Source organism: Natrix helvetica, assembly GCF_964273705.1.
Source record: "Natrix helvetica genome assembly, chromosome: 1".
NCBI lineage: Eukaryota > Metazoa > Chordata > Lepidosauria > Squamata > Natricidae > Natrix > Natrix helvetica.
Genome location: NC_138548.1, coordinates 350,739,630 through 350,764,566, shown reverse-complemented (window position 1 = coordinate 350,764,566; position 24,937 = coordinate 350,739,630). Strand labels below are relative to the sequence as shown.

At 46.4% G+C, this 24,937-nt stretch overlaps 1 protein-coding gene across 4 annotated transcripts; it reads left to right on the top strand.

Annotated features, from left to right (window-relative positions):
• The first annotated feature begins 1,435 nt into the window (after positions 1–1,435).
• On the top strand, positions 1,436–24,937 carry LOC309382603 (uncharacterized protein). Of its 4 annotated transcripts, none has more exons than XM_081934296.1 (11): positions 1,436–1,738; positions 6,316–7,243; positions 8,813–8,947; positions 12,156–12,251; positions 13,753–13,866; positions 15,175–15,312; positions 17,308–17,487; positions 19,112–19,288; positions 20,853–21,032; positions 22,509–22,602; positions 24,638–24,937. In XM_081934296.1, the coding sequence occupies exons 1-11, from the start codon at positions 1,653–1,655 to the stop codon at positions 24,661–24,663; spliced, it is 2,154 nt and encodes a 717-aa protein (XP_081790422.1). In that variant the 5' UTR covers positions 1,436–1,652; the 3' UTR covers positions 24,664–24,937. The 4 variants fall into 4 exon arrangements, with proteins under 4 accessions (XP_081790422.1, XP_081790425.1, XP_081790423.1 ...); XM_081934299.1 differs by lacking the exon at positions 1,436–1,738 and adding an exon at positions 3,016–3,383 and having other exon boundaries at positions 24,678–24,937; XM_081934297.1 differs by lacking the exon at positions 1,436–1,738 and adding an exon at positions 3,431–3,548 and having other exon boundaries at positions 24,678–24,937.

The window sequence follows — 24,937 nt, the reverse complement described above, 5'->3', positions numbered from 1 at the left end:
GTCTGAAAGGTGCTTTTTCACAAGTTTTCTTGGAAGACGTTTTTCACTTCTTATCCAAGAAGCTGGAAGAAGCTTCTAGATAAGAAGCAAAACATCTTCAAAGAAAAACCCAGAAAGTCCAGTTACCTCATAAAAAGCACCTTTGGGATTGAATGTTGAATGTTTTTCAGTGCATCATTCCATAATGTACAGCTTAGTCCTCGACTTACAACAGTTCGTTTAGTGGCCGTTCAAAATTACGACGGCACCCAAAAAAGTGACTCGACTGTTTTTCACACTTACAGCCGTTGCAGCATCCTCGTAGTCATGTGATCAAAATCTACACATGTAATCAAAATTCACACCCTGATTCCTATTTATGACGGTTGCAGTGTCCCGGGGTCACAGCATCCCCCTTTTGTGACTTTTTGACCAGCAAAGTCAATGGGGAAGCCAGATTCATTTAACAGCTGTGCGACTAGGTTACGAACTGCGGTGATTCGCTTGAACAACTGCAGTACAAGGGGCAAGACTCGCTTAGCCACAGAAAAGTGGGGCTCCATTATGATAAGGACTACCTGTGGTCATTCCACTGGTCAGTTCCTTTAGCTCCCAGTAAGTGCCAGGATGGAAAGAAAGTTCCCAACTAGGCCACACTTGGAATACTGCATTCAGTTTTGGTCACCACGATGTAGAAAATATGTGGAGACTCTAGAAAAAGTGCAGAGAAGAGCAACAAAGATGATTAGGGGACTGGAGATTAAAACATATGAAGAACGGTTGCAGGAACTGGGTATGTCTAGTTTAATAGAAAGAAGGACTAGGGGAGACATGATAGCAGTGTTCCAATATCTCAGGGATTGCCACAAAGAAGAGGGAGTCAAACTGTTCTCCAAGGCACCTGAGGGTAGAACAAGAAGCAATGGGTGGAAACTAATCAAGGAGAGAAGCAACTTAGAACTGAGGAGAAACTTCCTGACAGTTAGAACAATTAATCAGTGGAACAACTTGCCTCCAGAAGTTGTGAATGCCCCAACACTGGAAGTCTTTAAGAAGATGTTGGATAGCCATTTGTCTGAAACGGTATAGGGTTTCCTGCCTAGGCAGGGGGTTGGACTAGAAGACCTCCAAGGTCCCTTCCAACTCTGTTATTCTATTCTATTCCATTTTTTTTTCTCCTGAAATGGACACTCTCCCTCTTTTGAGCCTGCTTGCCAGCCATCACCCTTTGCAGGCTTCCTAGGACCCAAAGTTATTTTTTTTTTCCACAGTAGGTCTGGCGTCAAAAAACAGGCCCCGGGTGGCTTTTGCACGGCTGCAGCCAGTGTCAAGAGGCCGAGGGCGCCACGTGGCAGGAACCGGCCCGTCTTCAGGTGAGCGAAGGCTCTCTAATTCTGGACGCTTCTAGATCTGGCGGCGCGGCTCCCTCTGGCGGCGCGTCCGAGAACTGCTACCCGGGCGAGCCCAGATTGCCAGACTCCCGACGCGGAAGCGTGGCCAGATCCGGCCTGCAAAGCTGCGGACCGCCTCTAGATGGCAGCAAAACCGTGCAGTGAACTCATCTGGGCTCCCTGAAGTAAGCAGATCGGCGCCCCGCCTCTGCGCGATTCAAGGAACCACATGCGCAGATCGGAAGGGCGCTGGGGAAACCGTCACGCTGCTGTACTTCGGCCATGGATCCAGCGTTCACACGATCCGCGAAGGGGGCTGGTTGTCCCCGTGCAAACCCGAACCGCCAGGCAACCCCGGAGGCGCAAAGGCAAGTGGGCGAGGGCCGGGGGTGGTGGTGGAAGGGGACGTTTAACCGGGACGAGCCTCGACAAGGCAAGAAGAATCGGGACGGCGGATCGCGAAAAACGGGGCTCGACCTTGCACGGGAGAGGGATCCACTGGGATCCACTGAGGAAATTGGCGCGAGGTAGTTAGGACCTTCTTCCCCCGAATTTTCTTCACAATCCGGAAGTGAGGCTTCACAAGGCGCCAGTGGCTTTCCGATGCGCGAGAGGGTTAAGAGGACAAGACGGGAATCCCTTCCGATCACTCTGATCCTTCGCCCAGGGAGGAGGGGTGGAGCGATCCCGTTAAAGGGATCGCTTCGGGGGAGAGAGAGAGAGAGAGAGAGAGTCCGGAGACCCCCGCCGCGAGCAAGCGACAGTCAGGTGCATCCCGATACAGCAAAGTGAGCTTCCAACCCTACCCCACCCCCCGATTGGATTTTACTACCTGTTGCAATGGCAGAGGAAGCACGGGTGGGGTATGCGCGCGTGTTTTAAGGTGCGTGTCCAAAATTTTTAGTCGTGGGGTGGGGGAGGTCGGGGGAGGAGGCAAGTTTTGCAAACGGAATAATCGGTGGAGCAGAGGGTTTGTTTGGGGCATTGAATGACCCGAGTAAGGATCTGATAATCCTTTGGCCAGGTCAAAGATTACGAGGAAGTAATCTTTGTGTCTATGGAGATTCTCAGGCATCCAGGTCATGGTTGCCCCAAAGGAGCTTTTTTCAAGAGGCAACTGGGCTTCCTTGTTTTTTTTTTTCTTTGAAGGCCTTTCCCTTCTCATCCGAAGTAATAGCACGTAGCAATAGCACATAGACTTATATACCGCTGTGCAGTACTTTTACAGCCCCTCTGTCAGCGGTTTACAGAGTCAGCACATTGCCTTCAAACAATTTGGGTCCTCCTTTTACCCCACCTTGGAAGATGGAAGGCTGAGTCAATGTTGAGCCGCTGAGATTTGAACTGCTGAACTGCAGCTAGGCTGAAGTAGCCTGCAGTACTGTACTCTAACCCACTGCGCCACCTCAGCTCTTAATTAACCTTTTTAATTAACCCGTTTCTACAATCCAGATGGGGGAGAAGTAGTGCAAAGCTTCTAACTCCTCCCTGCACCTGCAAGGGGAGGAGGTGGAAAGCCCAAATGCTTATCCAAGGAGAAGCTCCTCCCTGTGCTCCTCCTTGGGAGGCGGAGCTTCTGAGCCAGGTGTGCTCTAATCTCCTGCCCTTTGCTCTGAGTGAAGGGGCCGAAGACCAATAGGAAGGTAAGGAGGAAGGAGTTGCAGCGGATGAGAAATACTCCCCCCCATATCTCTCGAGGGAATGGCTCTCCCCTTTGCCAAACTGGGAGTAGCAGGAAGGGAGTTTCAATGGCTTTCTCCTCCTTCAGCCTTTCGTGGTCTGCTCAAATTTGCTGTAAGCTGATCTCTCAGCTTTGCTTTGCAAGCCCTGGTTTGCAAACCGCACGCCAAAGCAACTGAGGGGAGTTTGTAGCATCTCCGTGGCCAAGGCTGGATTGAAAAGGGGACATTGCTAGGCTAAAGGGACCAGAAGCATGACTCAGCAGCTGGTTCTTCCTGTTTCTGAATCCGGGGCAGGGCTGAGAACAGAAAGGCTGTATTCTTAAGGAGGGAAGTACATACCTGTACCTGTCGGATTGTTCCAGGCCAGCTGGAAACCGGATGGGTGACCTGTTGATTTGGAAGTTTCTGGGGTTTAGTCTGCAAAAATGTATTGGTTGGGTGATACCAACCCTGATGTGACTTGAAGGCTTTGTTGTATTTTAATGCACTTGATTGTGTAAGCTATGTCATATTTCTGGGGAAATGTGCCTGATTCATTTTTAAACTGGTCTTCTCTTTAAAATAAGACAGTGGCATGCTTCTCTCCATTTTTCTGTCTCTGTATCTCTCTCTGTCTCTCTCTCTGTCTCTCTCTCTCTCACACACACACACATTCACTTTTTAGCCTTATCAGTTTTGTAAATATTGGAAGAAAGTTCCATATGGGATGTGTCCATGCATGTAAGTGAACCGACCCTAGATAATTCCTTCCTTCTATTGATCTTTTCCTTTAAGCGGATTTTTTCTTTTCCTCTTATAAACGGATTACCATCTGCCTCCTTTCTTGGTGATCTAAGCGGGACTTCCTTGTCCACAGTTGTGTTCTCCAAAGGAAATTGAAAGTATGTAGAGAAGAGCAACAAAGATGATTAGGGGGCTGGAGGCTAAAACATATGAAGAACGGTTGCAGGAACTAGGTATGTCTAGCTTAATGAAGAGAAGGACAAGGGGAGACATGATAGCAGTGTTCCGATATCTCAGGGGTTGCCACAAAGAAGAGGGAGTCAAACTATTCTCCAAGGCACCTGAGGGCAGAATAAGAAGCAATGGGTGGAAACTAATCAAGGAGAGAAGCAACCTAGTTTTTAAGAAGAAACTGGACAATCATTTGAAATGGCATAGGATCTCCTGCTTGAGCAAAAGCCTGGACTAGAAGATCTCCAAGGTCCCTTCCAGCTGTATGGGGAGGTCTTATTATTTTTGAGGTGCAGGAGGAGGCGAGTGTGGTCACCTCATGGCTGCTGCTGTGGTGCAATATTTTCAGGGAGGTCTTATTATTTTTGAGGTGCAGGAGGAGGCGAGCGTGGTCACCTCATGGCTGCTGCTGTGGTGCAATATTTTCAGGGAGGTCTTATTATTTTTGAGGTGCAGGAGGAGGCGAGCGTGGTCACCTCATGGCTGCTGCTGTGGTGCAATATTTTCAGGGAGGTCTTATTATTTTTGAGGTGCAGGAGGAGGCGAGCGTGGTCACCTCATGGCTGCTGCTGTGGTGCAATATTTTCGGGGAGGTCTTATTATTTTTGAGGTGCAGGAGGAGGCGAGCGTGGTCACCTCATGGCTGCTGCTGTGGTGCAATATTTTCAGGGAGGTCTTATTATTTTTGAGGTGCAGGAGGAGGCGAGCGTGGTCACCTCATGGCTGCTGCTGTGGTGCAATATTTTCGGGGAGGTCTTATTATTTTTGAGGTGCAGGAGGAGGCGAGCGTGGTCACCTCATGGCTGCTGCTGTGGTGCAATATTTTCAGGGAGGTCTTATTATTTTTGAGGTGCAGGAGGAGGCGAGCGTGGTCACCTCATGGCTGCTGCTGTGGTGCAATATTTTCGGGGGACGGCTTATTTTCGGGGGAAGGGCTTATTTTAGCGCATGCATTCAAAAGCCTGATTGGGTTTATTATGCGGGGAGGGCTTATTTTCGGGGAAACAGGGTAGTCTGCAATTTTTTCCCCCCTTTGACAATCCATTCCTACTCCCACACCATTCCAAAGGTGTTCATCCCACATTGTATAGCTAAAAGTCTGTAGAGATGCTCAGTCACCCAGGTCCTGGTTGCCCCAAAGGTGCTTTTTTGGGGGGCAACTAAACTTTCTTGGTTTTTTCCTTCGAAGACGTTTCATTTTTCATCAAGAAGCTTCTTCAGCTCTGACAGGATGGTGGAGAATGGAAGGATTTATAACTGTGATGGCTAACCTTTTTGTCGCTGAGTGCCAAAAGCGGGCATGCACCCATAATGCAATGCGTGTGTGATCACTCCCTTGCACCCCCCCGTGCAGGTGTGCATGATCCCCACATGTGCCCCACCCCCATGCATGTGCACACGACCCCTCCCCCGCACCCTCCACATACGTGCGTGCCTCCCGCATGCGCCCCTCCACCTGTGATGCGTGGGAGAGACCCAAAAACCAGTTGACCCCACAGGAGGTGTGCGCACATGTGCGGTGGAGCTGAGTTGGGGTGACGGCTCGCTTGTCCACAGAGAGAGCTGTGCGTGCCACAGGTTCGCTATCAGGGATTTATAATGACTTGGCTGCCTGCAAGGAATATACCGTATTTTTCAGAGTATAAGACGCATCTGGATTTTGAAGAGGCAAATAAAAAAAGTTTTTGCACTCTGCAGTCCTCCCAAACCCTCTGCACGCTTCATTTTTTGTGAAAAACGGGACATGCAGAGAGTTTGAGAGGCCTGCAAAGTGCTCTTGGGGGGGGTGAAACGAGCAAAAAATGGACCGTTTTTTTGCGAAAACTGGCTAGTTTTTTGCCAAAAGCAGGGTATGCGTAGCCTTTAGGAAGCTTGTAGAGTGCTCCTGGGGGCTGGGGGGGGCGACAAAAATGAGCAAAGAACAGCCCATTTTCTGCTCATTTTTGCCCTCCCCAGCCCCCAGGAGCAATTTGCAGGCTTCCCAAACCCTTTGCACGTCCATTTTTGTGAAGGGGGCGGGATTTCGGGAGGCCAAGAATGCTTTTATTCAGTGGATAAGACTCACCCAGATTTTCTCCCTCTTTTGGGGGGGGGGGAAGGTGCATCTTATACTCCAAAAAATACGGTAAATCCTTCCATTCCCCCACCATCCAGTTAGAGCTGAAGAAGCTCCTTGGATGAGAAGTGAAATGTTTTCGAAGAAAAAGCAAAAAAGTCCGGTTGCTTCATGAAAAAGCACCTTTTTGACTGGTTCCATGGAAGCCTGAGAAAAATTCGAAATAAAAGATTCTTTTCTGTTCCACTTTCAGCGCTTCTGAAATCATGGACAGCCCCAACAATTTCTGCCGTCTTTGTGGCAGCGTGCTGCGTGGGAATCATCGGCGGTGGCTTTTCATCCGGAACAGTCGCAGCTCGCGCCCCGACCTGCTGGTGATACTGTCCTATGTCCTCGACCAAGAGCTTCCCCAGCGTGGAGATGGGCGCGGAGAATTCCTGTGTGGAAAATGCGCCCAGGCCTTGGAGCGGGTGTACCATTTTGACACGGTCATTGCCCGGGTTCAAGCACTCTCCATTGAGCGCCTCCAGCGCCTGCTTTCGGAGAAAGACCAGTTGGCCCGCTCGCTGCGCCACATCCACAGGCGGCAATTTCCAGATAACGAGGCCTCTGCGTCCTACGCGGGCCAAGAGATCTCAGCCAGCATAGCGGATTTGCCCCACGTGCAGTACCAGCGCCTCCTGCAGGACGATATGGCCCTCTCCGAATATGAATGCTGGGCTGACGCCCCCGACAGCAGCCAGCCAGGCACCCCTTGTCGGAACCGCCAATGTCGCAGCTGTCATGGGCTGAGGGTGGACGACAACAATTACGAGTGGGTGTGCCGGACACCGAGACGGCTGGGAACGGGGTCCCCTGTCTTCCCCCTCTGCCGGGACAAGTCACAGAGCATGCCTACCGTGTGCTGCGCGAGCTCCGAGGCCTCTCTGCGGTCCCAGAGCTTGGGGGACGTCGAATCGTGTTCCATGCTATCGTTGGACACTCTGCCAGAATCGGAACTAGCCAGGGAGGCGCTGAGAAACCTGAAGGACATTAGAAGGAAGCAGCTAAAGGTCCCACCCGGAAGTAAAATCCCCGTCTTGGTGGGCCACTGGCGGAGGGCCGCTCCCCAGAGAGAGAGCCCCGTGGGAGAAGAATCCTATGAGGACCTAATGGATGAGTTTCTGCCTTTTGAGCCAAAGGTAAGAGGCACGAAAAAGTAAGCTAGGGTCTGCTGAGTTCAGGCATAGAGGTACCGTATTTTTCAGACTATAAGATGCACTGGAGTATAAGATGCACCATAATTTTGAAGAGGCAAATTTAGAAAAAAAAAGTTTTTGTACTCTGCAGGCCTCCCAAACCCTCTGTACACCTCATTTTTTTGCAAAAAAAGGGGAGGCATATAGAGCCTTGGTTACTTGTAGAGGGCTCCTGGGGGTTGGGAAGGGGCAAAACTGAGCAAAAACCAGGCTGTTTTCACAAAAAAAAAAAAGGGCATGCAGAGCTTTGCGAGGCTCTTGGAGTGCTCCCGGGGGGGGGGGGGGAATGAGCAAAAACAGTCCATTTTTTGTTCACTTTTGCCCTCTCCGGCCCCCAAGAGCACTGCAAGCCCCCCAAACCCTTTGCATCAGGGGTGGGTTCCTGCCAGTTCTAATCTCTTCTATAGAAGAGGTTCCACAAATCTACCGTGCCGTTTAGAACCGGTTCCAGCTCCCTCCCCCCCCCCCGCCCGTCCGCACATCATCAAGATGAGAGGAGGAATTCTGGGAGTTGAAGTCCACAAGTCTTAAAGCTGTCAAGTTTGAACACCCCTGGGTTTTTTTTTTTCTAAAGGGTTAGGGGTGCAAGGGTCTTGTAACTTGACAGCTTTAAGACTTGCACACTTCAATGCCAGAGTTCCTGAGCCAACATGACTGGAGTAGGAATTCTGGGAGTTGAAGTCCACAAGTCTTAAAGCTGTCAAGTTTGAACACCCCTGGAGGGTTTTTTTTTTCTAAAGGTTTAGGGGTGCAAGGGTTTTGTAACTTGACAGCTTTAAGACTTGCACACTTCAATGCCAGAGTTCCTGAGCCAACATTTTGGTTGCTAAGCAAGAGCGTTGTTAAATGAGTTTCACCACATTTTACAAGTTGGCGATGCCCACCCAGTCACATGGCTGGCAAGCCACTCCCATCCGGTCACATGGCTGGCAAGCCACTCCCACAAAGCAGGCCACACCTACAGAAGAGGTTCTAAAAAATTTTGAAACCCACCACTGCTCTGCACGTCCATTTTTGCAAAGGGGTGGGGGGGTCGGGAGGCCAATAATGCTGTATTCAGTATGTAAGACGCACCCAGATTTTCACTCTCTTTTTTTGGGGGGGGGGAAGGTACGTAAACGGCCCTGTTTTTTTGTCAAAAAAAGACATGCATAGCCTTTAGGAGGCTTGTAGAGTAATCCTGCGGGTGGCGGGGGCAACAAAAATGAGCAAAAACTGCCCATTTTTCACTCATTTTGCCTTCCCCAGCCTCCAGGAGCACTCTCTATAAGATGTACCCAGATTTTCACCCTCTTTTTTAAGGGAAAAAGATGCGTCTTAAACTCAGAAAAATACGTTAATCACGACTTCCCTTCAGAAGTTGTGGGTGCTTCATCACGGGAGGTTTTTAAGAAGAGATTGGGCAGCCATTTGTCTGAAATGGTATAGGGTCTGTTTGAGCAGGGAATTGGACCAGAAGGCTTCTAAGGTCTCTCCCAACTCTATTGTTCTGCTATTCTGTCTTTCCCAAAGCTCCAGGTTCCGCGGTCTCTGCACCAGGACCTCCAAAGATATTTTGATAACTTGAAGGAACGTCTTGAAACAGCCAAGAGAGAGTTGAAGAGCTTTCAGGAGAAACAAGGAGAGGCACTCAACCAGGTAGAACCCGTAAGTCTTCTATGTCTCTTTTGTTAAGCAGTGCCTCCCAAGCAATTGGTGCCCCTCCAAGGGCAGAGGAATTGACCCCCAACTCCTGGATCCCCCTCCCCCTTTGGCTCAGAACATTCCCATTTGTTTGTTCCAGGAGAAAATTACCATATTTTCCGGAGTATAATTTTGTGAAAAATGAGGCATGCAGAGAGTTTGAGAGGCCTGCGAAGTGCTGGGGGGGGGGGCAGAAACGAGCAAAAAACGGCCTGTTTTTTTTGCTAAAACGGCCCCCAAATTTTGCAAAAAACAGTGCGTGCATAGGCTTTTGGGAGGCTTGTAGAATGCTCCTAGGGACTGGGGTGGGACAAAAACAAGTAAAAAATGCTCCGTTTTTTTGCTCATTTCTGCCCTCCCCAGCCCCCAGGAGCACTTTGCAGGCCTCCCAAACCCTCTGCATGTCCATTTTGTGAAGCGGGTGGGCTTTCGGGAGGCCAAAAATGCTGTATTCAGTGTATAAAACTCACCCAGATTTTCTCCCTCTTTTGGGGAGGGAAAAGGTGTGTCTTCTACTCTGAAAAATACGGTAGTCTAGTCTTACACCCAATAAACTGGCCTGGTGGAGGTTGAGAGAGAGCTAGTCCAACCTCTTTGCTTAAGGGGGCCTTTATGGCTGTGTAACCTCATTCTGCCCACCATAATATCTCATTTTTGTCCTGTTCCATGTGTGTTTGGCTAAAAAGGTAGGCTTCCCTATCAGTCATGTCCGACTCTTAAGCACAGTGCCTCATCTCCGTTTCTTGACCGAGGGAGCCAGCGTTGTCTGAAGTCAATTTCTGTGGTCATGTGGCCAGCATGGCTGTGCACCAAAGGCACACAGAACACTGTTGCCTTACCACCAAAGTGGTACCTATTAATCTACTTGCATTTGCCTGCTTTCAAACTGCTAGGCAGGCAGGAGCTGAGGCAAGAACGGGTGCTCGCCCCATTGCGTGCATCTCGGGGTTTCAAACCCAATTGACTTAAGTCAGAATTAAAGTGACAGAGGAGGGAAAACACTGTGTTTAACCAATGCCTGGTTTGTTCCTTTCTCTGTCAGTGATGCCAAAGAGAGTAAACTGATTGCAATGGGCTTAAATGAAAGAAGAAGTAAGTAGAGGAGCATAAAGCTAGGATCCTGGGTTCAGATGTGAGGATAAGTTGTGATTAAAGCAGGAGAAGATTATAGTAAACGGATGACTGCTTCCTTGCCTATAATAAAACACAGCTTTCTTCTTGGGATGAGTTGATGCATTAAACTCAGCCAGAAAGAAGTAAGCAGAATTAGGGTTTAAATTAGCTGAGATCCATGTCGGTTTGTCCTGTTCAGGTTCCCTGGGATTGAAAACCAACTTGAGATACTTAGGTGTTTCATTAAAATCTGACAGTGTCCTTAGATGTTATTTCTTACTGAATCTGCTCAAACTTCGAAGCCTTCATAATGTTTCTGAACATTTATATTTCTTTGATCCCTTTTTTAGGATTCTTTTTTTCTTATTTTTTTCACAGAGGCTTTTCTATATTATAAACCGCTAGTGTACGTTTTGTTATTGTTAAAGTTGCTTGTTCTAACTTACAGTAAAAAAGCTTAAAGTATAGTTTTTAAAATGCAAGATTTTTTAAATTTCGTATCTATAATACAATACAATACAATAGCAGAGTTGGAAGGGACCTTGGAGGTCTTCTAGTCCAACCCCCTGCCTAGGCAGGAAACCCTATATTGTTTCAGATATCTAATGGTTCATTATCTAATTGTTCAGTATAATTCAGATATCTAATAATTCAGTATGTAATTGTTCTTTGTCTTACTTTGTTTTGTCTCTGGTTTACAGCTGAAATCAGACGATATTAGTAATCCTCAACACAACCGTTCATTTAGTGACTGATAAAAGTTACAACGGCACTGAAAAAAGTGACTTATGACCATTTCCCACACTTACGACTGTTGCAGCATCCTTATGGCCACGTGGTCAAAATTCAGCCGGTTGGCAACTGGTTCATATTTAATGGCGGTTGCAGTGTCCCGGAGTCATCTGATCCCCTTTTGCGACCTTATGACAATCAAAGTCGGTGGGGAAGCCAGATTCACTTAACAACTGTTGTAGTTCACGTAACTGGCTGTAATTGTGAACTGGTCATTTGTCACTTTTTTCAGTGCTGTTGTAACTTCAAGATGTCGGTAAATAAACGGTTATAAGGACTACGTGTACTTTCAGACATGCAAGTTTCTGTTACTATAAAAGGTAAAGGTTCCCCTCGCGCATATGTGCTAGTCATTACCGACTCTAGGGGGTGGTGCTCATCTCCATTTCAAAGCCGAAGAGCCAGCGCTGTCTGAAGACGTCTCCGTGGTCATGTGGCCAGTATGACTAACGCCGAAGGCACATGGAAGACTGTTACCTTCCCACCAAAGGTGGTCCCTATTTTTTCTACTTGCATTTTTATGTGCTTTCAAACTGCTAGGTTGACAGAAGCTGGGACAAGTAATGGGAGCTCACTCCATTTCTCTGCGCTAGGGATTCGATCCACTGAACTGCTGACCTTTCTGATCGACAAGCTCAGCCACTGAGCCTCCCTATAATCTTGCACTAAAGATAGAGCTATTAATTCTGACTGTGCTTCTTATCTGGGCTGCGATGTAGAAAAGATGTGGAGACTAGAAAGAGTGCAAAGAAGAGCAACAAAGATGATTCCTGGAGACTAAAACATATGAAGAACAGTTGCAGGAAGTGGTATGTTTAGCTTAAGAGAAAGAAGGACTAGGGGAGACATGATAGCATTGTTCCAATATCTCAGGGGTTGCCACAAAGAAGAGGGAGTCAAGCTAATCTCCAAGGCACCTGAGTGTAGAACAAGAAGTAATGGGTGGAAACTAATCAAGGAGAGAAGCAACTTAGAACTGAGGAGAAACTTCCTGACAGTTAGAACAATTAATCAGTGGAACAGAAAATGCCTCCAGAAGTTGTGAATGTCCCAACACTGGAAGTCTTTAAGAAGATGTTGGATAGCCATCTGTCTGAAACGGTATAGGGTTTCCTGCCTGGGCAGGGGGTTGGACTAGAAGACCTCCAAGGTCCCTTCCAACTCTGCTATTGTATTGTATTGTATTGTATTGTATTGTATTGTATTGTATTGTATTGGGCTACTTCGCAAAGCTGGAATATTCCCCCCCCCTCTCTCTGTGACACAGGAAGCTGGCTTTCCACCTGAGAAGGACACGAATCACCAGGAGCTGCTGACCCATCAACTGACCAGGTGTCTGCAAAGCAAGGAGGAGGTATTACAGGTGAGCCCAGCAAGAGAGATCACTACAGGTGATCGGATGACTGCCTCACCTGTCCCATTTTCTGGAACAGGGTGAAGGATATCCTAAGGCATGGCAAACATTTTCTCGGCAAACACCAAGAGCCGAAAAGGTTGTGCAGAAACGTCGCGCATGCACACGCCTGCCAGGGCCGTGCTCCAGAAAATGTCCAGCTTCTAGCGTGCATGCGTGCCAAATGATTAGCTGGCTGGCGCATATGCACGGGCCAATTTTGGACACTGCTGTGCGCGCAAAGGGACTGTGCTCCGGAAAAGCCAAACGTCCGGCCTCTGGCGTGCATGCGCACCCAACAATAAACTTCCCAGTGCACTTCCGCACACCTGTTTTTGGCACTGCCACACACGCCAAGGACAGTTGATCGTCACGCATGCATGCGTGCCAGAAACCCAGAAGACATACAGGCAAGGCTGTGGGTGCCGGGTGACATACCTTCATGTGCCATTATTCAAATCCTAAGGCTCCTGCGTAATATATAATACAGCCCAGGTTCAAATCCCAGTAAGGGTATGGCTAGCTGATGAGAGCTAAATAGCTTGAAATAGATCTATACTAGTCTCCCTTTATTTATTTATCAGCACAAATGCAACACAAATATAAAAAGGCAACTTTAAAAATAAAAATATGGGTTTCTGCCTGGATGGTTTCTGTGATGAGCCGAAGGACAGAAAGAGGGAGGAGCGAGCTCCCTCCCATATTTGGGCATACCAGGGGTTGTAACACAAATACATACATACATACATACATACATACATACATATATATAATGTTATACATATTAAGTTTTTCCTTGCCCATTTCCATGAAGCTGGAACAAATTATTTTCCATAGAAATATCACTTGCATAATTAGATAATGGACAAAATTCAGATGCTTGGCAACTGGCTCATATTTATGACGGTTGCTGTGTCCCAGAGTGATGTGACCCCCTTTTGCGACCTTCCCACAAGCAAAGTCAATGGCGGAGCCGTATTCACTTAGCAACCGTGTGAGACTAACTGAACATTTAGCAACTCTGTCAAGAAAGGTCGTAAAATGGGGCAAACTCACTTAACAAATCTCAACTTAATCACATAAATTTTGGGCTCATTTGGGTCGTAAGTCGAGGACCACTGATAATGCAATCATTTTATCAGATTCATTAACTATATTAATCAAGACTTACCTCTATTGCTTGTATGCATTTATGTTTGCTTGTGTTGTATTTCATAGGGAAAATACTGAAAAAGCAGGTAACACAGTAATTTATGGGCTCAAGAGTTCTTTGAAATGCAAAGATAATATACAAAATTCTCTCTGTTACTTTACAGTGTGAGATGGGGAGGAAGTAAATTTAACAAACAAATGAACAAACAAATATCCCAAATGTAATGAAAAAGAAGAGATGAAAATGCGGAACTAAGGAAGAATTTGGTCCATTCAGAAAGGAACTCTCTGATCCTTTTGTCTTAATTTTCTTCTCCAGGACTGTTTGGCCACCTTGCTGTCACTCGGATCTCCTGGGGTGAACGCCCCCAAGTTGGAAACCCTGGTCAAGCAGATGGCCCTGCGTCTGAAAGATAGAGACCACGCATTAGAGGTAAACCATAAAGAGTAAATCCCAACGGTGCTTTTTCAAGAGGCAACTGGACTTTCTGTTTTTTTCTTTGAGGATGTTTCACCCTTCACTCAAGAAGCTTCTTCAATTCTGACTGGATGGTGGGGAATGGAAGGGTTTATACTCCTTGCACACAGCTGGTCATTTGCATCCGTTTAGAGAGTCATTGAGGCCACTTGGAGGTTTATTTGTATCCTCAAGGTCACCTGAGTAGTGCAAATGGGTGTGGAGCTTTCTTGGAACTGTTTAAAAGACTGGGTTGTAAATTGGAGATAGGTGATGTCCTATCTATCTATCTATCTATCTATCTATCTATCTATCTATCTATCTATCTATCTATCTATCTATCTATCTATCTACCTACCTACCTACCTACCTACCTACCTACCTACCTACCTACCTACCTACCTACCTACCTACCTACCTACCTACCTACCTATACTGTATCTTATTTCTGTCTACATCTATATCTCTCTCTATATATAGCTATAACTATCTAATCTATATCTACATGTATCTAATCGTTATATCTATCTATCTATCTATCTATCTCTATATCTAATATATATCTAATATCTATCTTTATCTACATCTATATATCTTTAGCTATAGTTATAGTTATCTAATCTATATCTACATGTATCTAATCTTTCTATCTATCTATCATCCATCTATCTATCTATCTATCTATCTATCTATCTATCTATCTATCTATCTAATATCCATCTTTATCTACGTCTATATATCTTTAGCTATAGTTATCTAATCTATATCTACATATATCTATTGTCTGAAACGGTATAGGGTTTCCTGCCTAGGCAGGGGGTTGGACTAGAAGACCTCCAAGGTCCCTTCCAACTCTACTATTGTATTATTGTATATCTAATCTATCATCTATCTATCTATCTATCTATCTATCTATCTATCTATCTATCTATATCTTATTATCTATCATATCTACATCTATATATCTATAGCTATCTAATCTATATCTGTATATTTAATCTCTCTCTCTCTTGCATCTACCTGCCTGCCTGCCTGCCTACCTACCTACCTACCTACCTACCTACCTACCTACCTACCTACCTACCTATCTATCTATCTATCTATCTATCTATCTATCTATCTATCTATCTTATATCTACATCTACATGTATAGCTATAGCTATCTAATCTATATCTAATATCAATTTCTCTCTCCCTCTCTCTCTCTGTCTCTCTCATCTATCTATCTATCTATCTATATCAAAAATAATTCCTAATTCTCTTTTTTTGCTTTGACTGCCACAGAAGATTCAATCCAACAATTTATTGGCCCTGGAGTCCGTTCATTGCCAGTTAAGACACCTTCAGGAAGCATTGAAAGATAAAGATGCTGATTTGGCACTACTCAACACCAGCCTCCGCACAGAAGAGGAGACCATGCATGTATGAATGGACAGACCTGGGGTCAAGTCGGGAGGGATCCGGTAATGCAGACAATGTCATGAAGGATTGTTTGACTTGGTGCAGCATGATGGGAGAAGTCATTGTAGCCCTGGCTTCCTTTTTAGTACTTTTTCTCATGTTTCTGGATGTGTGAGGTTTTGGGAAGAGTGTGACAACTTTAAACGTTAGAAGCCTGATGGCTCATGTGGTTAGGATCCTGGGCTGACGATTGTCAGGCTTTCGTTTGAGACCCGTTTGCCACCCTGTGGCGGAGTGAGCTCCTGTCACTCGCTCCAGCTCCTGTCGACCCAGCAGTTTGAAAGCGGGCGACTGCGAGTAGATAGATGGGTACCACTTTGATGGAAAACTTAATGGGGATGCGAAAGGAGCCCCCAACTGTGCATCCCTCGGGCAACGGCGATGTCACCCGTTGATCTTTTCACCATGGAAGTGCTTCGGGGCTTCCGACATGGAAGTCTAGTATAACTTCAAATAGTATTTAACAATATTGCATTTTCCTTCTTTCAAAGGTGATTGTTCCCTGCCAGACAATACTTGTTTATTTGTTTATATGCTATTTATACATTTATATGTTTTAATAACATTTATACATTTTATTTCCTTTTTTTTAAAGTGTGCATTCTTGCTGTATGAATTGAGATAGTCCTCAGCTTACAGCAGTTGCTTAGTGACCATTCAAGTTATAACTGACTCCCCAGGGGTACTTACAACCCAGTTCCAAAATTCCAATGTCCGGCCCCCTTCCCCAAGGTCATGTGATCTCATATCAGGCGCTTAGCAACTGGCCCACATTTTCAGCCATTTACAACAACTCTTTAAGTTCCCATGATCATGTTTATGATGGTTTTTTTGAAAACTAGCATGGTTCACAGGGAATAAGGGGTTCGCTTTATGGCCACAGTGCTCACTTTGCAGTGGTTGCTTAATGACCATGCCAGGGTTTTTTATATGTCTTTTAATGACCCCGTAATCCCTTACATCGGGGTGGAGTCACAGCAACTGAATGAAGCAGAGTGTTTACTGGCCAGATGCCTTTCCTGTTGCCAATGCAGAGTTCGCAGCATATCATTACTCATTGTGCCCAGAGAGAGAAATATCTGCCGCTATCTAGGATCGAACTCAGAGCCTCCTGATCGTGAGGTGAGTTCGCTCCACCTCTAGGCCACTGCACCACTCCATGTCGTCGCTTAATGACCACTGCAAAAAAAAGTTTATATAAAGTTGGGTCGGTCACATCAAGTGACCTGTTTAGCGACTCTCGTGACTTATCATGGGCAGAGTCCATGAGAGTCATAAATCAAAGACTAGCCATCGTGTCGATTTTTCCAAGGTTGGAGGAATGATCCTTGGTGTAAAAAAATCTCTAATGAATATCGAGAAGGGAGGCTTGGGACAGGCGCGAATCTGCAGCTGTTGGGTTGTCTGGAGGCTTTTGACCTTCTCTGGTCCTACCCCACACATCCCTGCGGCCAATCCGCTCTCACAGAGAGGGACTCCTCCGGGTACCATCCGCTAAGCAATGCGGGCGGGCGGCGCCCAGGAGTAGAGCCTTCTCTGTGATGGGCCCAACCCTCTGGAACGACCTCCCCCCCCGATATTAGAACTACTGTTGATCTCCGCTCCTTCCGTAAGAAACTCAAGACCCACCTGTTCCGACTAGCCGGCCTGGCCCAATTGTAATTGTAATCAGAAATATAGTATAATTTAATCCTGACCTTCCTGGATGGCATTTTAAATTTTTAAATTTTGGGGTTTTTAAATTGGTTTTAATTGGAACTATTTTTAACTATCGTTAGTTTGGTTATTGTACGGACTGTATGTGTAAGTTGGTTTGTCTGGGTTTTGTGTTTTGCCTTGTTGTCCTACTGTATATTTATTGTCTGTACACCGCCCCGAGTCCCTTCGGGGAGAGGGGGCGGTTTATAAATTAAATAAACTCAAACTCAAACTCCTTCCCTTCCCTCCATGTCCCAGGCTCTGCGGGAGTTTTTGAACCAGAAGGAGCGGGAAACCCATCGCTTGGAGTCTCTCTGTGCCTCAACTCAGGAGGCCTGGCAATTGCAGAACCAAACCTTGGTCTTGGCTTTGAAGGAGAAGGAAACCTTGATTAAAGCACTCCAGGAAGCTTTGACCAGTAGCACCAAGGATGTGGAGGTAGCTCTTCCTCTACCGAATCCAGATTTTAGTTATTGATATGTTGTACGGGTAGTCCTTGACTTACAACTGTTCATTTAGTGGCCATTCAAAGTTACAATGGCATCGAAAAATGCAAGTTATGACTGTTTTTCATACTTACGACCATTGTAGCATCCCTGTGGTCAGGTGATCAAAATTGAGACACCTGGCAGCTTCTGTCAGGGTTACAACGGATGCCCTAATTAAATCATGAACCTCAAGCCAAACTTCAAAAGAAATCCAGTTATTTATTAAGAGCTTCATGTCGGCATGTTCCAAGTGAAGCCAACTCTGACCCCACGTATTTACGGCTCTTAACCCCTGGGAGGCAGCCTTGAGGAAGATATGTCTGGAATGTGCTTCTGCTTTGGCTGCTGTGTTGCTTCATCCCCCTTGCCTATGGCAACTCGAGAGCAGGCCAGGGATGCTTTGTGAGTTGACAACTGACTCATATTTATGACGGTTGCAGTGTCCCGGGGTCCCCTTTTGCGGCCTTCTGACAAGCAAAGTCAATGGGGAAGCCAGATTCACTTAACAACCGGGTTACTAACTTCCTATGACTAATGTAACAAAGGTAGCGATTGACTTAACAATTCTGGCAAGAAGGGCCCTAACATAGGGACAAAACTCTCTTAACAACTGTCTCACTTAGCAACGGAAATGTTGGGCTCAATTGTGGTCGCAAGTCGAGGCCTACCTGTTTTTGTATCCCGCCTAACGGTGCTCTCCCACTTATTTTTCTACACAACCATACTCTTCTGAGGTAGGTTGGATGGAAAGGGTGTTCCCTGCAGCTTCCATGGTTGAAAAATGGTTAGAACTTGGGTCTCTCTTCTCTTGGCCCAGAGTACTTCAGGGAAACTACATGGCTGAGAGATGTTTATGTCCTGGGCCTCCCTCCTTCTAATCTAGCACCTTCCCCAATACCCTACCTGCACCTTCAAACATTTTTAGAAAATGGCCCTTTCCACATTGGACAACTCTGAAATATCCTATTTTGGTCAGTACGACGTAAAAAAGATGTTGAGATTCTGGAAAGAGTGCAGAGAGAAGTGCAACAAAGATGATTAGGAGACTGGAGGCTAAAACATATAAAGAACAGTTACAGGATTTGAGTGTGTTTAGTTTAATGAAAAGAAGGACTTAGGGGAGACCTGATAGCAGTGTTCCAATATCTCAGGGGTTGCCACAAAGAAGAGGGAGTCAAACTATTCTCCAAGGCACACCGGGGGTAGAACAAGAAGCAATGGGTGGAAACTAATCAAGGAGAGAAGCAATTTAGAATTAAGGAGAAATTTCCTGACAGTTAGAACAATTAATCAGTGGAACAGCTTGCCTCCAGAAATTGTGAATGCCCCAACACTGGAAGTCTTTAAGAAGATATTGGATAGCCATCTGTCTGAAGTGGTGTAGGGTTTCCTGCCTGAGCAGGGGGTTGGACTAGAAGACCTCCAAGGTCCTTTCCAACTTTGTTATTCTGTTCTACTATAACACCTCTCTACTCAGTCACAGATGCCAGTACAGTAATTTCCTTCCTAGTTGGACTAGTAGACCTCCAACTCTTTTATTCTATTCTTCTTCCACCTCTCTATCTCGGCTCTAGGCTCTTGCAAATTCCCTCAGTAGCTCCGACTTGTCTCCAGCGTTGCTCGAGCAGATCCAGGAGAAGGAAGATTTGCTGGCCCAGTCCTTGGCTGAGCAGGCACGGCTCCAGGCCGAGTGGCAGAGGCAGCTGCAGGTAGTAGAAGATGCAGCCAGTGCCCGAGAGCACAAACTCCAGGTAACGATAGGTGCAACTGGGGGCATCACGAGGTCCGGGAACCCTAAAAAAGGTTGGTCTTTCTCTTCAATCTTGTCTTTGATCTTGTGATGGCATGTGGGAAAGACCTTGGTGGGGTTTGGAAAACAGACTCTGCCAAGGGAATAGTCAGAGAAGAGACAGCATAGCCCACAGCTGGATAGTGGGTGAGGCAAGAGGTTCAGAAGGAACCTTCCTTGGGGTGAAATCTTCCCGGTTTGGCCAAACAACAAATAGGAACAATTGTCCCTGGTTCTGCGAACCAGTAGAAAAAAAAGCTTCTGATGATCGCGAGACTCACAGCTGATCCGCGGAAAGCTTTCCCCCCCACTTTTTAAAGCATTTTTTTTCCTGCTGGATAGTGGGCGGGGCAAGAGGTTCAGAAGGAACCTTCCTTGGGGTGAAATCTTCCCGGTACAGCCGAACCAATAGGAACAATTGTCCCTGGTTCTGCGAACCGGTAGTAAAAAAAAGCTTCTGATGATCGCGTGACTCACAGCTGATCCGCGAGAAGCTTTCCCCCCCACCCCACTTTTTTAAAAAAATGCTTTAAAAAGTGAAAAAAAGAGCTTTCGACAATCGCGCGGATCAGCTGTGAGCCGCATGATCGTTGGAAGCTTTTTTCCCCCCCACTTTTAAAATCATTTTTTCCTGCCTATTCTCCTGAACCAGCAGGAGAAAAAAAAATGCTTTAAAAAGTGAAAAAACGCCCACCCCATCACATGACCCCCACTTAGCCACGCCCACAGAACTGATGGGCAAAAAAAAAAAATTAGATTTCACCACTGCTCCCTAGTTTCTGAAGATGTAAAGAAGATGGAGGGGTGAGAGGAGAAGAGTGCACTTTCAGACTTCCAAGATTGATGTGAACCTCACGGGATAAAACAAGTTAGATGAGCTAAACCAGATGAGCTAAATCTACCTCAGGCCTGTCATATTGGCGGCCTAAGGGCTGGCTAAGTCACGCGCAGGCCACGCCCATCCCAGCTCCGCAAAGGCAAAAAAAATGTTGCGATATGTCACAATCCGGCTCCTGACGCGATCGAATTTAACACCCAGGATATACTTTATGTGCAGTGCAGATCGTCCTTGACTTATAACAATTCATTTAGTGACTGTTTGAAGTTACAATGTCACTGAAAAAAGTGACATGACCATTTTTTTTTCACACTTATGACCATTGCAGGACCCTCATGATTGTGTAATCAAAATTCAGGTATTTATGTTGGTTGCACTGTCCCAGAATCATAGGATTACCTTTTGACAAGCAAAAGTCAATGGGGAAGCCAGTTTAACGTTAACAGCCGTGTTACTAATTTAACAACTTCAGTGATTCACTTAACAAATGTGGCAAGGAAAGTCATAAAGTGGGGCAAATTTCTCACTTAACAACATAAATGTTGGGCTCAACTGTGGTCGTAAGTCAAGGGCTACCTGTACTTGTACAGTCACTCCAACTATCGGCCAGCACAACTTAAAAATGTTTTTTGATTGTACCCCTTCTCTGTGGAAGTAAACAGCTTCTGTTCCTCTGTTGCCTATTTAGGAGCAGCTACGTCAACAATCTCGGGATGTCAAAGAGCGAAGCCAGGATATCGCACAACTCCGCAGTCAGCTGACCCAGGCTGAAGCCAAACTAAGCCAAGGAGCTGTTCTCCTAGAGGAACATTGCACAAAATTGGCTGAACTCCAAGAGATGGAGAACCTAAAGGCACATGCGCTGGAGGTGATCAAAATTATCAAGGCCTTTGCGCTAGATTTGGGAAACAATTGAATGACTGGAAGAGGATTCTCAGATTTGGGGGTCAGAAACAATGTTACAGGTAGTCCTCAACTGAACAACCACAATTGTTGACAACAACTTCTGCTGCCAAGCAAAGCGGTTGTTAAGTGAGTTAACTCCCAATTGTACAACCTTTCCCCCCAGCCAGGGTTGATAAGCAAATCACAGCAAATTCACTTGTCTAAGAGAATTTGGCCTTTCCCATTGATTTGACTTGTTGGGAAGCTCACAATTGATGGATCGCCTGGCCCAGGACACTTTAGCCATTGTAACTACGTGGTTACCAAGGGCCCAGGCGATGAGCACTTGACTTTGGGGATGCTGCCGCTGTTGTAAGGATGAGGACCGGTCGTAACTTTTTCCAGTGCTGTTGTAACTTTGAACGGTTGGTCAATGAATGGTTGTAAGTGAAGGACTACCTGTATTGTCAAATTTGATTTCATTGAGGGCCGCATCAGGGTTGTGTTTGACCTCAGGGGGACCTCGTGGCTGGGGTGGGCAGCTCAACATCACTTATCGAAGTTCCATTTTTGGCCGTGACCCCCCCCCCAAAAAACTCCATTTTTACTGGCAGAGGGCTGCAGGAGGCCGTCGCGGCCCAAAATGGAGCCTGGGCGGGCCACACGCAGCCCTCCCAAGCTCCATTTTCACTGGCAGACCCACTGCGGGCTGGTCCTTCATTGTCTGCAGGGGAGCCCTGTGGGCTGCTAAGCACCCTGCGAGCTGGATCCGTCCTGCGGGCCTTGAGTTTCTCTGGAGAGTACTTTAGTCGCTAAGCGACCAGTCTAAATGAAGGACTACCTGTGTCTAGCAACTTCTCTTTATACAGGATTAATCACCAGCAGTGTTTTCTCCAAAGTGGTGCCTTTTCGGTTTAACATTTATATTGGGTTATAAGATAAAATAAGATACAAATGCAAAAGTAAATAGGAAAACGGTGGGGAGGAAGAGGGGGGAAGAGAAGTGAGGAAGGATAAGAAAAAAAGAAAAAGAAACATTGACTTCCGACTCCCTCTGTGGCAGTAAAATAAGGCATTAACATCAAATCACAACTTTTTGTTTTTTTCATAATAATATGAACAAGCCATTTCTATAAAGATCTATCAGTCTAATCGGTAAAATCCCAAATCATAATGTCATTCTTTTCCACTCCAAGCACAAAGTTCAGAAGTGGTTTCCATGTGGAGCAAAGTGGTGCCTTTTCAGCAGGCAGGATTTCCTCAGGGAAGTCTCCAGGTGTCAAAAATAATCAAGATGGCAGCCACGCAATCCCACGTTAAAAAAAAGGGAGTTTTGATGGCAAGGCTAAAGCTGCCATCTTGACTTCTTTGACCTTCTGCCCCTTCCCAAATATCCCTGGATTTACTCCTCCTATATTTGCTCAGGTTCAACGTCACCTTCCTCTTCTATTTTTGGCAGAAAGCTTTGCGAGAAGGAGAGGAGAAGGACCGGCTCCTTCAACGCTTACAGACTCACTGGGCCACGGCAAGCAAACACATTCCAGAGGGACAAAGTAAGTCACGGGAACAAGGCTGAGAATGTGGCAATGGCAACCAGGGCCAGCCCACTGCCAACTCCTGAAAGAGGCAAAGAAAACACTTGTGGATGGGAACTGGGCCTCAATAAAGGGTTTGAGTGGGAGAGCAGCTTTCACCACACTGGAGATGCTGGGCACATACAGTTATGTCCTCCATTTGGGTTTGACTTGGTGGATGAATTCTTAACAGGGAGGGAGGAGAGAGGAGGGGAAGGGAAGGAAAGGAAATAGCAATAGCAACAGCAGTAACACTTACTTTCATACCACTTCAAAGCCCTCTCTAAGTGGTTTACAGAATCAGCCTATTTGCCCCCAACAATCTGGGTCCTCATTTTACCCACCTTGGAAGGATGGAAGGCTGAGTTAACCATGAGCCTGGTGAGATTCGAACTGCCAAACTACTGGCATTCGGCAGCCAGTAGAGTTAGCCTGCAATACTGCATTCTAACCACTGCGCCACCACAGGAAAGGGAAAGAGAAAAGTAAGGAAAAGGAAAGAAGGAAGGAGAGAGGAAGGGAAGGAGAGAGGAAGGGAGGAAGGGAAGGAAGGAAGGGAAGGAGAGAGGAAGGGAGGAATGGAAGGAGAGAGGAGGGAGGAAGAAAGGCAGGAAGGAAGGAAAGGAGGGGGAGGGAGGGAGAAAGGAAGGAATGCAGGGAGAGAGGAAGGGAGGAAAGAAGGAAGGAAAGTAAGGGAGGGTGGGAGGAAGGAAGGAAGGATAATTGTATTGGAGAGAAAAGTTAAACATCGTAAATACATGCTGGCTGACAAGGACACAAATTTTGTTTATGCATTTATGAGGATCCTGCGACTGTCATAAGGGCCAGTCATAAATCACTTTTTCAGTGCTGTAATTTTCGTTGCTAAACGAATGGTTGCAAATTGAGGATTACCTGTACCTGCCATTTCTAACCATCCTCTGTTTTCCTTCTATCTTTTTAAGTTTTATTTTCTCATCCTAATCCCCCCCCCCCCCCGCTAAAAAGGGAAACGTAATGAGAGGATGTTTTCTGATTGAGAGTGCTAGTTCCTCTCCCAACTTCAACCACCTGCAACCTGCTCTGGAACCAGTCATGCCATGTGATAACTGAACTAGCGTTGGCTCCGACCCAGTTCTTTGGCAAACCATCTTCTTCCTGTTCTGACCTAGGCTTCCCAAAAGTATGAGGCCAACTCCTCGTCCCGATAAAACCCTTTTTATTTAGTTTAAAGGGAATTCCACTCCCGCAAAGTCCCGGCCAACTGTCTTTCATGAGATTTCACAACTACAGACCTTTTATCGGGCTTGGAGAGCTGCCAGGCCGATATCTTCCAAACGCCACTCTGTAGCAGACAATACTTGGCAAGAAGTCAGGAACAGATCTTCACCCTCATGAATTGAACTAATTGTCTCCTGCAAACTCCCCTCCCCTTTCGCTCCTCTTTTATTCCCTATGGGAGGGGCCATTCACCCTCCACCTGTGCCTTTACTCCCGAGTCGACCCTTGTTCCTCAGCTGTTCTCTTCTCCTGGCAGTTCTGCACATGCACACATCGGGAATAGTTCTCCAGCTGTTCTTCTGCCCCACTGATCTCTGACTCCGAAGGCAGCTGATAACTGTCCGACGGCCCTGGCCCCATCTCTTCCTCTGACACAGAGCCCTCATCAGAGCCTTCCCCAGATTCCAGGACTGGCCCAGGTTCCTCCCCAACCTCCTCACTGTCTGTATGTACTGCCAGATCTGCTGGCCGCTGGCGGGCCACAACACTTTTCTTCAGAGCATTCCTTCCTAGGCTTCTTCCAAGGTTGGTAAAATGGAGAGCCAGATTGTTGGGGGCAATAGGCTGACTCTGTAAACCGCTTAGAGAAGTCTGTAAAAGCACTATGAAGTGATCTATAAATCTAAGTGCTATTGCTATTAAGCAACAACAAATCTCACGATACCTGCAACACTTAATGATTCGGGCAAGGAGTTCTCAAAAAGCAACAATAATGTTATTCTCTCCCCCCCCCCCCCCCCCCGCTCATTTTCAGGTCATCTCCTGCTTCCTTCCATTTGAACCCGATTTCCAAGACCCAAAGAACCAAGAGATGCCAAAGAAGGAGAACCGGCCACTGGATGAATGGAAATAAATGAGCAGAGGTCGATTGAATGTGGGGAGGTGTTTTGATTTTCATTGCTTGGGGAGGGAAGGGACGTGTTTCTGGATGAACATCGATGGAGCGGCATCTCCCTGTTAGTGAGAAGAGCTCTCCTCAAAAGATTTTGCAAGCTGAAAGTTACTGTTTTAGAAATTCACTGCCTGAAATAAATTAAAATGGCAATACAAAGCC

Bases quoted from the DNA above. Each gene is read 5' to 3' on its own strand.
- LOC309382603 (XM_081934296.1), top strand. From the start codon at position 1,653: ATGGATCCAGCGTTCACACGATCCGCGAAGGGGGCTGGTTGTCCCCGT. The intron at 8,948-12,155 runs GTAAGTCTTCTA...TCTGTGACACAG, and splicing joins CACTCAACCAGGTAGAACCC to GAAGCTGGCTTTCCACCTGA. The intron at 15,313-17,307 runs GTATGAATGGAC...TCCATGTCCCAG, and splicing joins CAGAAGAGGAGACCATGCAT to GCTCTGCGGGAGTTTTTGAA.